Source organism: Oncorhynchus mykiss, chromosome 14 (assembly GCF_057628025.1).
Source record: "Oncorhynchus mykiss isolate SJ-2025 chromosome 14, ASM5762802v1, whole genome shotgun sequence".
NCBI classification, from domain to species: Eukaryota; Metazoa; Chordata; class Actinopteri; order Salmoniformes; family Salmonidae; genus Oncorhynchus; species Oncorhynchus mykiss.
Genome location: NC_143035.1, coordinates 29,788,415 through 29,804,066, shown reverse-complemented (window position 1 = coordinate 29,804,066; position 15,652 = coordinate 29,788,415). Strand labels below are relative to the sequence as shown.

The window sequence follows — 15,652 nt, the reverse complement described above, 5'->3', positions numbered from 1 at the left end:
GGTTGAAAAGATTTGGCATGGGCCCGCAAATGCACCATTGAAAGCATCTTGACTGGTTGCATCACTGCTTGGTATGGGCAACTGCACCGCCCTCGATTGCATGGCGCTACAGAGGGTGGTGCGGACAGCCCAGCAGGCTCCTGAACAGCTTCTATCCCCAAGCCTTAAGACCGCTAAATAGCTACAGTGCATTCAGAACCTGTCACTTTTTGTTACTTTACAGCCTTATTCTAAAATGTATTTGTTTTTTTTCCCTCATCAATCCACACAATACCCCATGACAAAGCAAAAACTTTATTTTTATTTTTGCAATTGTATTAAAAGTGTAAAAAACATCTCATTGACAGCCTGAGTCTTCTGGGGCATATATGACGCTAAGCTTGGCACACCTTTATTTGGGGAATTTCTCCCGTTCTCTGCAGATCCTATCAAACACTGTCAGGTTGGATGGGGAGCGTTGCTGCACAGCTATTTTCGGGTCTCTACAGAGATGTTCGATCGGGTTCAAGCTGGACCATTCAAGGACTTGTCAAGAAGCCACTCCTGTGTTGTCTTGGCTGTGTGCTTAGGGTCGTTGTCATCAAGGATCTCTGTACGTAGCTCCGTTCATCTTTCCCAGGCTGCTGAAAACATCCCCAAAGCATGATGCTGCCACCACCATGCTTCACTGTAGGGATGGTGCCAGGTTTCCTCCAGACGTGACACTTGGCATTCAGGCCAAAGAGTTTAATCTCGGTTCACCTTTACTTAACCAGGTACGCAAGTTGAGAACAAGTTAATTTACAACTGCGACCTGGCCAAGATGAAGCAGTTTGACATGAAATAAACAGTCAATAATACAAATGAGGTAAGGCAATAACTAGATATACCAATTAAACATTGGAGTGATCGCTGTATAGGTGCAGTGATCTGTGAGTTGGTGCTTAAAGCTAGTGAGGGAGATACGAGTCTCCAGCTTCAGTGATTTTTGCAGAGAACTGGAAGGAAAGGCAGCCAAAGGAGGAATTGGCTTTGGGGGTGACCAGTACCTAGCAAATAGACTTATAGATGAGCCAGTGGGTTTGGCCACAAGTATGAAGCAAGAGCCAGCCAAAGAGAGCGTACAGGTCGCAGTGGTGACAAAATGGATGGCACTGTGATAGCCTCCAACACTCTACTCAACAAATTGGATGCAGTCTATTTTGTAAATGACATCGTCAAGGATCGGTAGGATGTTCAGTTTTATTAGGGTACGTTAGGCAGCATGAGTGAAGGATGCTTTGTTGCGAATTAGGAAGCCGATTCTAGATTTAATTTTGGATTGGAGATGCTTAATGTGAGTCTGGAAGGAGAGTTTACAGTCTAACCAGACACCTAGGTATTTGTAGTTGTCCACATATTCTAAGTCAGAACCGTCCAGAGTAGTGATGCTGGACGGGCGGGCAGGTACGGGCAGTGATCGGTTGAAGAGCATGCATTTAGTTTTGCTTGCATTTAAGAGCAGTTGGGAGGTCACGGAAGGAGGGTTGTATGGCGTCTGGAGGTTAGTTAAGTGTCCAAAGAAGGGCCAGAAGTATACAGAATGGTGTCATCTGCGTAGAGGTGGATCAGAGAATCACCAGCAGCAAGAGCGACATCATTGATGTGTACAGAGAAGAGTCGGCCCGAGAATTGAACCCTGAAGCACCCCCATAGAGACTGCCAGAGATCCGGACAACCGGCCCTCCGATTTGACACACTGAACTCTATCAGATAAGTAGATGGTGAACCAGGCGAGGCAGTCATTTCAGAAACCAAGGTTGTTGATACCTTTTGGCAAACTCCATGAGGGCTGTTGTGCCTTTTACTGAGGAGTGGCTTCCGTCTGGCCACTCTACCATAAAGTCCTGATTGGTGGAGTGCTACAGAGACGGTTGTCCTTATGGAAGGGTTTCCCCATCTCCACAGAGGAGCTCTCTGTGACCATCGGGTTCTTGGTCACCTCCCTGACCAAGGCCCTTCTCCCCAGATTGCTCAGTTTGGCCGGGCGTCCAGCTCTAGGAAGAGTCTTGGTGGTTCCAAACGTCATCCATTTAAGAATGATGGAAGCCACTGTGTTCTTGGGGACCTTCAATGCTGCAGAAATGTTTTGGTACCAGTCCCCAGAAGTCACGACACAATCCTGTCTTGGAGCTCTATGGAAAAATCCTTTGACCTCATGGCTTGGTTTTTGTTCTGACGCACTGTCACCTGTGGGACCTTATAGACAGGGGTGTGCCTTTCCAAATCATGTCCAATCAATTTAATTTAGCACAGGTGGACTCCAAGTTGTAGAAACATCTTAACGATGATCAATGGAAACAGGATGCACCTGAGCTCAATTTCGAGTCTCATAGAAAAGGGTCTGAAATTTCTAAAAAACCTGTGTTTGCTTTGTCATTCTGGGGTATTGTGTTTTGATTGACGAAGAAAATGTTTTAATCAATTTTAGAATAAGGCTGTAAAGTAACGATGTGGAAAAGGGAAGGGGTCTGAAAACGTTCCAAATACATTATATGATTAACAGAGTAGCAGCAGCCTGTGTGTGTACATATTCAGTGCAAAAATACATTTGAAGGGTCAATGCAGATTTTAATAAACAATGGCAACACTGCCATGTTGATCTGAGCCTTGTCGGAAAACCGGTGTCCCGACTGTCGCTGTTTTCGGGAAACGTGTGTGCACATTAGTTCAATTTTGGGTAAAACTTTGTCAGGCATTGTGTCCTTGTCGGCGGGCCGTGAGTTATGATGACCAATTGGATACCACGAAATTTGGGTCAATTAAATAAATGTCATACAGTACCACACTCCCTGTTCCCATGACATGTATTATAAAACAATCAATACTGTATCAATTAAATATATTTATCTCACGCGGGTGATACGTTTATTGTGCAGCCATGAATGTATAATATATCTAGTCTGTGTACACATCACATGTAAATGGAAATACGTTGTTCAGAGTGGTATCAATACACCGACGGATCCATTTAGTGATGTCATAGTCAGGTTGGTACATTATCAGAATGTGGTGAATTGATGTAGATCAGTTTATTCTCTTTTTTGATGGAATGTATTGTATTTGGAGTCTTGGTGTTGTTTCTGCTGAATAATGTATTTGCTTTGCAATTGTTTTCAAGTGAAACAAATTGGGACTTGTTTCTGGTCAGTGTTGCTTTCTGTTCTACACTATCGCTTCAGATTAGATCCACTAGATTACTTCCGGATCGAAATTATCATCATGTCACTCCGTTTTGGACAGTTCCACCCTTCACAGGCGGAGCTAATATTTGATTGACCAACCAGTCGCCCTTCTTCGTGGAGATCAGGTTCGGCTGTTGCCTTTGTATGTATAATATATGGCTGTAGCGATCACATCACGTCACATGACCAGAGTCACCCTGACGTTAAATGCACGCGAACATCTTCAATAGCCAGTTCGTTGTCTCAAACTACGGTTGTTGCTGAGCTGACAGCTATACTTATCTGGCAACAAAACCGTCCGCCCCGAACAGCTCTGCAGTCGATTCCGTCTGTTTTTATTTTGTTAGCTAAAACGAGCTACTGTGGTTAAAGTTTTGTTGGTTATCTTGTTAGCAAATTACTTGTTTCTTGGGAAACGTTAGTAAACAATCCAATTTGCAAGATCAACCGATCTTCACACTAAGCATCTGTCTGCGGTTGATCAGAAGAACCCAAATAAACCCAGGATGACGACCAACGCTCAGGAGGCGAAGAGTTGCCCAATCCCTACCCGGGTGCTCACCCTGAAAGACTGGTCTCAGCTCCCCGACTGCTACAGTCAGACTCCCGGGGGTACTCTCTTCTCCACAACGCCCGGAGGTAAGAGCACCTGGCCCGGATGTTTACGACCAACCATGCAGCACGCACAACACGTTTTGTACCAGTGGTAGTTTAGCTAATGTTAGCCAGCTACTTTTTTTTAGATAGAAAACCAACGTTTATAATGTGGGAAAAGGGGAACTAAACTAGCTAGGTACTTAACGATGGTTGTCAAAGGAAATAACACGTTCGCGTTAATTATAGCTGTATTGAAACGTACATTTACTTCCCCAAATCTTGCAACCTCTCAACGTTACTTAACCCTCACGGTCTTGTGACTCCAGTTTATTTGGTCGGATATAATACATGCGCAAATGAGTGACACGTGCTTGCTAGCTGGCTAAAACGAGGTTAGTTATGTCTGTTTGACTTGCAGCATACTGTATTTGTTGGAAATTGCATATGGTATGTGATATTTTAAATGCAACTTCATTCAATGCCTCTTTAAAAAAAAAAAAAAAACATACTATTGCGTCCAGTCATTTTAATATGGGACCTCACTCTTCCCGTAATATTACGGCAATATTCTTATTGAAAGACGAAAATGATTTAAGTGATGTGGAAGAACAGGGATCACGTGTTCAACTGCATGGCTGCTGTTTACGTGCAGTCCGTGCAGAGCAGAATGAAGGTGGGATTCGGTCTGTTTATTACACTGCTCAGACCTGTGTAAACTCGCCGAGAACTGGCTGCTGAAATTCACATTCAAAACAGCTCATGTAGAGTGCTATGTTGAGAACCAATTGCCAATTAACTTTGCTGGGGCAGTTGAGATCTGCTATATGTATGTATGTATGTATGTGTCTCTTAATATCGAAAACATGCCACATTATGTAAGCTAAGTAGCCATAGTGATGGGAGTTATGGTTGTCAAATTTGGCACAACATTCTTGAGCGGAAAAGCCGATTGGTGGACAACAAGCTCCTCTTGACCTATGACCTATTGGTGGGCGGGCCAGATTCAGGGTGATGATTGGGGAGGAGAGAGGGAGACACCCTTTGGGTGCCACCACAGCTTCCCTGGTGCATTTCAGGAATACTGTAGGAACATTCTGTTCTAGCCAAGTGGAGAGTGAGAGGGAGCGACGGAAAAATACAGAAAAGAGCTGTTAAATTCTACAACCACCCAAAAGGAAGCAATTCCCAAACCTTCCATAACAAAGCCAACACCTACAGATGGATGAACCTTGAGAAAAGTCCCCAAAGCAAGCTGGTCCTGGGGCTCTGTTCAAACACGCCCCAGGACAGCAACACAATTAGACCCAACCAAGTCATGAGAAGACAAAAAGATTATTACTTGACACATTGCTTAGTTTTTTTTGTTTATTCTTTCCAAACTAGAATGCTCTTTGTCCCTAAACAGAGTGCAGCATTGCAGAATTCCTGACCACTGACTGACCCAAAATTTAAGGAGAGCTTTGACTATGTACAGACTTGGTGAGCGTAGCCTTTCTATTGAAAGAGGCTGCTGTAGGCAGACCTTTGGAACTTTTGTTTACTGAGTGTAGTTTACTGTACGTTTTTTGTTTATTTAACTTTGATCTATTTCACTTGCTTTGGCAATGTAAACATGTTTCCCATGACAATAAAGCCCTTGAATCTGAGAGAGAGTAAAGTGTGAGGGGGAGGGATTGGGAAGCATACATGGAGTGCAACGAGAGGCCTTTCTAAGAATTGTTGAAGTGAGGACATGTGGGAGTGAGGGAGTGGTGGAATGTGTGATTTGGCTGAGAGCAGAAAGCAGTGTGGTTTCAGGTCCTCTATGGATCCTTCATGTTACTTTTGCGTCATGGAAGGCTTGGCCAGACCAGAACAAACTAGTTAAGAGCTTTAAGGAGTAGTTATAACATGGTTATGACAGTTGCGTTACTGTCATTACACTGCTTATGGTGATTCTTCATTGATGCCTTACAACAGGTGCTCCCGAGCGTCACAGCGGTCTAAGGCACTGAATCTCAGTGCCAGAGGTGTTACTACAGACCCTGGTTTGATTCCAGGCTGTATCACAGCCGGCCAGGATTGCGAGTCCCATAGGGCGGCGCACAATTGGCTCAGCGTCGTCCGGTTTTGGCCGGGGCAGGCCGTCATTGTAAATAAGAATATGTTCTTAACTGACTTGCCTAGTTAAATAAATAAAAACATTTGGCCTAGAGCAGTTTTACATGATGCTTCTATAACCAGAAGTTAATTTTCTATAATTAACTGCTGATGTGAGCACAACAAGCATACACATGGTTTGGAGAGACTGCTCCGGTCCCCCGGCCGATCTCTCCCTGCTGTAATGTGATGAGGGGAGGGTGGGTGTTATCCCATTGCCACTGACAGAGCGTAGCATTACATGGGATGGGCTAGGTTTCATGTGAACCGAGAGATTGGCCACAGAGCTGGACTTAGCTGGGCCTTTTCTGCATAACTCGGGCCAGGGTACTATAGTTTAGCTGCTGGCTGTCCTGTTCTCTCTGCATAGCTTCTGCCTAAATTCCTGCCCCAATGTTTACACACACACACACACACTCCCTTCGCTTTCCTTTTGTTCAGGACAGGGTGCTCAACTGGCAGAGGTTGTATAGTGTGTGTGGAAATGTAACTGTTCTGCACTGTATCAGTTGTAACTACAGCGTGCTGTACTAATACTCAGTGGTGGAAAAAGTACCCAATTGTCATTCTAAAGTAAAGATGCCTTAATAGAAAATAACTTGAGACAAAGTGAAAGTCAACCAGTAAAATACATGAGTAAAAGTATTTGGTTTTAAATGTACTTAAGTGTAAATCATTTCATGTTCCTTATATTATATACCCTTCTAGGTAAAGTCCCCCTTATCTCAGCTCGCTGGTCACCATAGCATCTCCCACCTGTAGCACACGCTCCAGCAGGTATATCTCTCTAGTCTACCCCAAAACCAATTCTTTTTTTGGCCGCCTCTCCTTCCATTTCTCTGCTGCCAATGACTGGAACGAACTACAAAAATCTCTGGAACTGGAAACACTTATCTCCCTCACTAGCTTTAAGCACCAACTGTCAGAGCAGCTCACAGATTACTGCACCTGTACATAGCCCACCTATAATTTAGTCCAAACAACTACCTCTTTCCCTACTGTATTTTATTTATTTATTTATTTTGCTCCTTTGCACCCCATTATTTTTATTTCTACTTTGCACGTTCTTCCATTGCAAAACTACCATTCCAGTGTTTTACTTGCTATATTGTATTTACTTCACCACCATGGCCTTTTTTTCCCTTCTCACCTCATTTGCTCACATCGTGTATATAGACTTGTTTATACTGTATTATTGACTGTATGTTTTACTCCATGTGTAACTCTGTCGTTGTATGTGTCAAACTGCTTTGCTTTATCTTGGCCAGGTCGCAGTTGTAAATGAGAACTTGTTCTCAACTTGCCTACCTGGTTAAATAAAGGTGTTCTCAACTAGCCTACCTGGTTAAATAAAGGTGTTCTCAACTTGCCTACCTGGTTAAATAAAGGTGAAATAAAAAAATATTAAGAGAACCAGACAGCACAATTTGGCCCCTGGCCATCTGAAGTCAATGTTGTCTTGCATTTTTTTACATTTGTTACCTTAAATCACCTGTTCCCTTTTTGACAACCAGCCTTTGTTCTGGCATCTCTGTTTGTTCTGGCATCTCTGTTTGTTCTGGCATCTCTGTTTCCAGGCTAATGGAAGTGCTGAAAGGGGGGGGGGGGGGGGGATCATAAAACTACTTCCCCTACTGTACCTGCCTCTAAAAAGCTGGGATTTGAATCCTGGCTCTGGTAAAGGCAGCTCCTCCCAGTCTGCTCCAAACTCAGATGCAACTAACCCTATTACCCTTTCTTCTTCCTTCAGTCTGTCAGCAACCTGTCAGAGCCTAGTTGTTTACCAAACAGTCTACTGTAGACGTGCAGACATCCTTTGTATGGAGTGGCAAGTCAAGTTTCCCTTTCCATACTGTATTCCAAATGGTCTAGGCCTGTTATGGAAGAGATGACATAACCTCCACTCAACCAGGCAACCTCATGAATTGGGTATCACCACAGGAGGCCTCCAAGTCACCTAAGCTAACATAAGGTAGGGAAAACTCTGCCGGTGACTACAGTACAGCTCTGTAGCGTGCGACACAGAGCGCCCGGTGCAGGCCACGCGGAGCGCCCGGTGCAGGCCACGCGGAGCGCCCGGTGCAGGCCACGCGGAGCGCCCGGTGCAGGCCACGCGGAGCGCCCGGTGCAGGCCACGCGGAGAGCTCTGTGTGTTTGGTGACCACATATGTTTCTGGTCTGCCTCCTGTCACCACTTCCTGGTTCTAGGAGAACTTGTTTATGTTATCCACTTTCCTAGAACTGGTTTACTACTGCCAACCCACAACTTCTCTCCTGTTTCCTCCTGTTTTCCTCTCTTCCCTTACTCACAATGGCCAACAGACCCCTCTTTTCCCCTCCCTTCTCCTCCATCTCCTCTCCTTGGGCTGAAAACCGTGTGTGTGGTATGCATCCAACAGCCCTGACCCTAAGGCCAGGGAGGGGTGCAGTCCCAGTTTCTTCCAGATACACTTGTATTTGTGCAGCTTTGACATCAAACGATTCATGGCTGGTTTTCAAGGGGCATATTGGATAAATCGGGAACTAAATCATCAATTTTTGTACACTGAATAATGTGCTTGAGTTTATAACTAATCTCCAACAGATGTTATGGGTCAATTTTAGAGATGTCCCTGACTAAAATAAAAATACTGGTCGACCGAATGTTGTCTGTTCTTCAGACCAATTGATTGGTGAACACAAAAATATATATTTCATATTGATACTTCCTGTGTTTTAGTCATATCAGCTATAGCACAGCAAGTCTGAGGCTCAGTGCATGTCTTAAAAAACAAATTGACAGCGACTGACTGTGACGAGCACCCGTTGTCTGTGTCTTACTCTGCTACAGAGACCACAACATCAACAGAACAGTGTTTATCGCGCTGTCCGTGTTGCTTTGTTTAGGAAAACCATTACCCCAACCCGTGCTCTCTTTGTGACTCATTTATACATCACATGCACCTGACCAATATGGCTATAAAGGCCCCTGGAGGGGATGACTGACGTTTTACAGACTGCTAACCAACTGTGCTATTTATTTTTTATCCCACATTGTTTTTACAGTTGAAGTGGGAAGTTTACATAAACCTTAGCCAAATGCATTTAAACTCAGTTTTACATATTCCTGACATTTAATCTTAGTAAAAATTCCCTGTCTCAGGTCAGTTCGGATCACCACTTTATTTTAAGAAGTGAAATGTCAGAATATTAGGGGGTTTTTTTTCAGCTTTTATTTATTTCATCACATTCCCAGTGTGTCAGAAGTTTACATACACTCAATTAGTGTTTGGTAGCATTGACTTTAAATTGTTTCAAACATTTTGGGTAGCTTTCCACAATAAGTTGGGTGAATTTTGACCCATTCCTCCTGACAGAGCTGGTGTTACTGAGTCAGGTTTGTAGGCCTCCTTGCTCAGACGCTTTATCAGTTCTGCCCACAAGCTTTCTATAGGATTGAGGTCAGGGCTTTGTGATGGCCACTCCAATACCTTGACTTTGTTGTCCTTAAGCCATTTTGCCACAACTTTGGAAGTGTGCTTGGGGTCATTGTCCATTTGGAAGACCCATTTGCGACCAAGCTTTAACTTCCTGACTGATGTCTTGAGATATTGCTTCAATATAGCCACATCATTTTCCTGCCTCATGATGCCATCTATTTTGTGAAGTCCACCAGTCACTCCTGCAGCAAAGCACCCCCACAACTTGATGCTGCCACCCCCATGATGCTGCCATCCTCAGACCGGAGGACATTTCTCCAAAAACAATGATCTTTGTCCCCATGTGCAGTTGCAGACTGTAGTCTGGCTTTTTATGGCGGTTTTGGAGCAGTGGCTTCTTCCCTGCCTAGAGGCCTTTCATGATATGTCGATTATAGGACTTGTTTTACTGTGGATATAGATACTTTTGTACCTGTTTCCTCCTGCATCTTCACAAGGTCCTTTGCTGTTGTTCTGGGATTGATTTGCACTTTTCGCACCGAAGTACGTTCATCTCTAGGAGATGGAACGCGTCTCCTTCCTGAGCAGTATGACGGCTGTGTGGTCCCATGGTGTTTATACTCGCGTACTATTGCTTGTACAGAACATGGTACCTTCAGTCATTTGGAAATTGCTCTCAAAGATGAATCAGACTTGTGGAGGTCTACAATTTTTGGTGTCTGAGATCTTGGCTGATTTTCCCATGATGTCAAGCAAAGAGGCACAGAGTTTGAAGGTAGGCCTTGAAACACATCCACAGGTACACCTCCAATAGGCTAATTGACATTGACTCAATTAATCAGAAGCCACTAAAGCCATGATATAATTTTCTGGAATTTTCCAAGCTGTATAAAGGCACAGTCAACTTAGTGTATATAAACTTCTGACCCACTGGAATTGTGTTACAGTGAAATAGGGTTACGGTCTGTAAATAATTGTTGGGAAAATTACTTGTCATGCGCAACGTAGATGTCCTAACCGACTTGCCTTAACTATAGTTTGTCAACAAGATATTTGTGAAGTGGTTGACAAACGAGTTTTAATGACTCCAACCTAAGTGTTTGTAAACTTCCGACTTCAACTGTTACTAATTTTGTACATAATGTTGCTGCTACCGTCTCTTATGACCGAAAAGAGCTTCTGGACATCAGAACAGCGATTGGACATCAGAACAGCGATTACTCCCCTCGAACTGGACAAAGATTTGTTTTCTTTAATGTGTCTGACTCAAAGGATATATTGCTTTGTCGAGCCAAGGATCAAATCGGCGTCATCTGTTTGAATAAAAGGGGGAGGAGGGCAGATGCCTTGTAAGAATTTGTTGACGAGTAGGTAAACCACCACTAACCTTTGCACGTTGGCCAATAATACAATAATTGGAAAACAAACTGGACGATCTACGATTTAAGACTATCCTACCAACGGGACATTCAAAACTGTAACATCTTGTTTCACTGATACGTGGCTGAACGACAACATGGATAATATAGAGCTGGCTGGCTTCCTCGCACATCAGCAGGACAGAGCAGCTACGTCTGGTAAGACGGGGCGAGGGTGTGTCAACTGCTGTTGTAATGTCTAATATTAAAGAAGTCTCAAGGTATTGCCCGCCTGAAGTAGAATACCTCATGATAAGCTGTAGACTACACGATCTACCAAGAGTTCTCATCTATATTATTCGTAGCTGTCTATTTACCACCACAAACTGATGCTGGCACTAAGACTGCACTCAAGAAAATGCTCATCCAGAAGCCACGCTCCTAGTGGCCAGGGACTTTAATGCAGGCAAACTTAAATCCGTTTAACCTCATTTCTACCAGCATGTCACATGCAACCAGAGGAGAAAAAAAACTATTGACCACTGTTACTCCACACACAGATGCATACAAAGCTCTCCCTCGCCCTCCATTTGGCAAATCTGACTATAATTCTATCCTTCTGATTACAAGCTAAAACTATAGCAGGAAGTACCAGTGACTCGCTCAATACGGAAGTGGTCAGGTCATGTGGCTGCTACGCTGCAGGACTTTTTTGCTAGCAAAGACTGGAATATGTTCTCGGATTGCACTGACCGGTTGCTACGGAGGGCATGCACTGACCGGTTGCTACGGAGGGCATGCACTGACCGGTTGCTACGGAGGGCATGCACTGACCGGTTGCTACGGAGGGTAGTGCATACGGCTCAGTACATCGCTGAGGCCAAGCTTCCTGACATCCAGGACCTACAGTGCTTTGCAAAAGTATTCATCCCCCTTAGTGTGTTTTCCTATTTTGTTGCACTACAACCTGTAATTTATTTTTATTTGGGTTTCATGTAATGGACATACACAAAATAGTCCAATTTGGTGAAATTAAAATGACTTGTTTTAAAAAAAATGAAAAGTGGTGTGTATGTGTATTCACCCCCTTTGCTATAAAGCCCCTAAATAAGATCTGGTGCAACCAATTACCTTCAGAAGTCACATAATTAGTTAGATTGCACACAGGTGGACTTTATTTAAGTGTGTTTTGTTCTGAAAGGCCCCGGAGTCTGCACCACCAAGCTAACAACACCCCCCCCCCCCCCCCCCCCCCCCCCCCCCCCCGACAGGAACACGCATCATCTACGACAGGAAGTTCCTCCTGGACTGTCGGAACTCTCCCATTGCCCGGACTCCTCCATGCTGCCTGCCCCAGATCCCAGGGGTGACGGTGCCTGCTCTGCACCCTCTGGGCAAACTACAGGAACTTAAAGAGGAGCTGGAGGAGGAGGAGAAGGACCTGGGAGGTAGGAATGTGCACACACCAAACACACTAGACATGCGTACTGTGTACACGCACACACACATTATGTACAGATGTGCACACTGACATAAACGTGCATATGAACATGTACACACGGGTAGAACTCCATTCAACCAACTATATGATAATGTTGACATGCACCTACTGATATGTTATTTCCTTGTCTTCGTGGAACCTAGTGTTTTAAGAAGTGGATGAGGGGGAGTAGAAGACCAGAGCAGCATTATCACCTGCTGTTATTCCTGTCCATCTGTCTGTCGAACATGGTCACCTTCTGTTATTCCTGTCCATCTGTCCTGTCAGTCAGGACCTAGCCTTCCAAGTCCTGTCCCTGTTCATTTACTATAGAACAAGGCTTCCTGCCTAGAAGTAGCCTTTTCACATTGGGTAAAAGGAGCCATGAGCACCAACATGTGAAGTTCATAGGAGTATGTCAAATGAAAGCTGGGTCTATATTTGAGTAATTAAGGCAAATAAAAAATGTGTCTTAAACTGTCCATCCTAAAACAGATGGACAAGGTGTCTTAAACTGTCCATCCTAAAACAAGGTGTCTTAGAAACATCTACCATTAAAGTCTTAAGATATTAGAAATGCCTCTAAACACAATGTTGACGTAAAGACCTCTTGTCAACTAATATCAACACTTCTATTTTGTTTTGGATCTTTTTTTCTGCCTGTTGTAAGTTTGAGACTTTGCGTTGTGCTTTGAAATTCCGTTACCAAATACCCACGTGTCTTCCAGGTATTTTCTCTCCCTCATGAGGGAGGATAATGAAAGGTCACAGAAGTGACAAGTGAAGGTAGACCTATCAATTAGTTAGTGTTTTTACAGATATCACATTTTGTTATGTGACTAAAACTTGATATTCCGTTACCAAATCAGTACATGGAATTTCTGCTATTGAATTGGTTACAATGTGGTAATTATGGTAGTCACAAAGAACAGTTGGGTTCACACATTTGGACAGTACAGCAGAGTAGAGTCCGGTAAATATAAGTGCTATAGTTCAGATCTGGTCTTGTTTGGGGGCAGAGCTCATTTTAAAATGAGTCAGTGTGTAGAATAATAGTGCATACTTCTACCTTTTTAGGATGCATCACCATGAAGAGAATGGCATTCGGATCCATAATTGTGTAGTTCAGATCAGGGATCCATGATGTAATTCCGTTACCGGGTTTAAATCCATGTTCTGGTTTGGCATACATTTTAAGTGAAAAATCTGAGTCTCAGTGCAATTTCATCTCTGTGGAATGGACCATAGAACATTGTAATGTTTTCCTACCCAAAACTCTGCAGATATCTGTTTATATCAGTGTGTATCTTATCTGGTACTTGACTGTAGATATCTCTATGTATCAGCTGGTTATCTGTTGTCCTAGGGCACAGTTTTGTTTTACAGCTGACGACACACTACTGTGATGTTGAGCTGTGGGCTAGTTGCAGACAGTGTCATTATGTATCAGGCTGGTTATCTGAGTATGTTGAGGTCAGCACATGGTTACTAGATAAACAGTTAAATGGAGCGTGTTTCAACAGGAGAGAGGGAGTGGTCTGATGTTTGGCTGTTTCTATTGGTCATGAGATGCCTGTTTTTGTGGAGAGACGACACCATCCTCTGACCCCTCTTTCTGTCTCTCTCTCCCTCTCTCTGTGAGGCTAAAGATGATGGACATTAACGATGACCTCTTTTCTCTCCCCCAGACAGACAAATAGAAGGGTTTGGTGATTGTGTCTGCTCTGGGAGATTTGTCTCTCCTGTCTGGAGTTGACAAAAACACATTTGTAAGAAGGATGAACACAACACTGTCACGCCACGCCCCCCCCCCCCCCTCCCCTGACTGATACAAGTAATGACGGATTTGTTCATGTCTCTTTTTTTTCTTCCCCACTCTCTCTCTCTCTTTTTCTCTCTCTCTTTTTCTCTCTCTCTTTTTCTCTTTTTCTCTCTTTCTCTCTCTTTCTCTCCCCTCCATTTCTCTCTCCCTCTGTAGATGACAGCCAGTTTGAGATGGACATCTGAGCAGCAGCTCATTGCCTCCTGTGGAGAGAACTGTTTTATCTTCTATTCTGACGTCTGATTGGTCCTTTACAACCAGCATGCGTCACATTCACCTTCTTCAACTTCCTTTTTTAAAACCTTTTTTGTTGAGGAAACCCCCCAAAATAAAGAGAATGGGGATAGGTCGATCCCTGTGTTTAGTATTATTTTTAGCACCAGTATGCGTACATTTTTTTAAAGCGCAGAATGCGTCAATGTTTGCAGATTAGTGTCTGAGCTGCAAGGTTGGAAGAAGCAATACATTTGTGTTTATTGGACTGTTTTTGATTTGTACATAAGAGTACGGTACTTTGTATTTTTTAAAAGGAGAGAAATGTACGAGATTTTACATGAAACATACGGAGGGGTTGGTCAACACGGCAGAGTTGCTGCTGGGCCTATGAGGGGTCACCACGTCTGACCCTGGCATAAGGTTAAAGGTCAGAGGCTGGGGGTGACTGTTGGACAGGCTCTTCCATGCATCTACCTGTGGAGGAGGAACTGAAATGTATCAAAGTTCAAAATAAAAATCATTATAAAACCTAAACTTGAGTTCAGTCATGTTCTTGTTGTTTCCTCATGTGGTCCCTATTTTCAAACTGTGCCAGAAAGCCATATGTCAGTACAGCAAGTTCACTATGTCATTACTTTAAATACACAAAACAACATGATCTGCCTCGCTCTCTTAAATCAAAGGATTTAATGAAATGAGTACTATACTGATGGCTGGCTTTCATTTTCAGATGTAAATAGAGACTCCCATGACTGTACTTATACTATGATATGCATGTTCTTATTGCTAGTCTGGTGCCTCAGCATGTTCTGACCGGGTTAATGTATGCAGCTATGTTAGTCTGTCTCCACTATGTGCCCTCAGCATTACCCTAGTCTAATCAGCATAACAATCTACAACCATGTTTCCATCAAACATTATTTTTTTTAAACACAACAGGCCTGATGGAAAATGAACATTTTGTTGGTAAAATTTCCAAATTCAGACAAAATACGGTAGACAAGGTGGGATCTTTCTGTGTCTGTAAAATTAATTTTGCAAGAAATGGCGGCGGAAATATTATATGGATATAAATTGGAATCACTCTTGTGTGGTTCAACCACTACGACTTTATGAAACCATGCAGTCTATAGGTTACATATGAAATGCGTTTTGAACTTCACAGGGAGGTGAAAGTGCACGGTGATGCTCTTTTCAATAAATATCGAGGGTCTTACTCTGGTGACATGATCATCTATGCTTGGCAGCTGTTTGACAATTAAAAAATGATCTTGCTCTTTTGTCCACAATAATACCTGCGCTATATTTGCGAGTGCAAGTTTGGATGGAAACCTAGCTAATACAGTCTTCGCACAAACCAGCAGCAAAGCACCAATAGACGGGTTGGTTGTTTAGAAACAAAACTGAAGCGCGTAAAA

At 43.4% G+C, this 15,652-nt stretch overlaps 1 protein-coding gene across 1 annotated transcript; it reads left to right on the top strand.

Annotated features, from left to right (window-relative positions):
- The first annotated feature begins 2,997 nt into the window (after positions 1–2,997).
- LOC110489099 (eukaryotic translation initiation factor 4E-binding protein 3-like) lies at positions 2,998–14,768 on the top strand. The gene is made up of 3 exons (XM_021561673.3): positions 2,998–3,842; positions 11,988–12,164; positions 14,175–14,768. The coding sequence occupies exons 1-3, from the start codon at positions 3,710–3,712 to the stop codon at positions 14,201–14,203; spliced, it is 339 nt and encodes a 112-aa protein (XP_021417348.1). The 5' UTR covers positions 2,998–3,709; the 3' UTR covers positions 14,204–14,768.
- Positions 14,769–15,652: the final 884 nt, after the last annotated feature.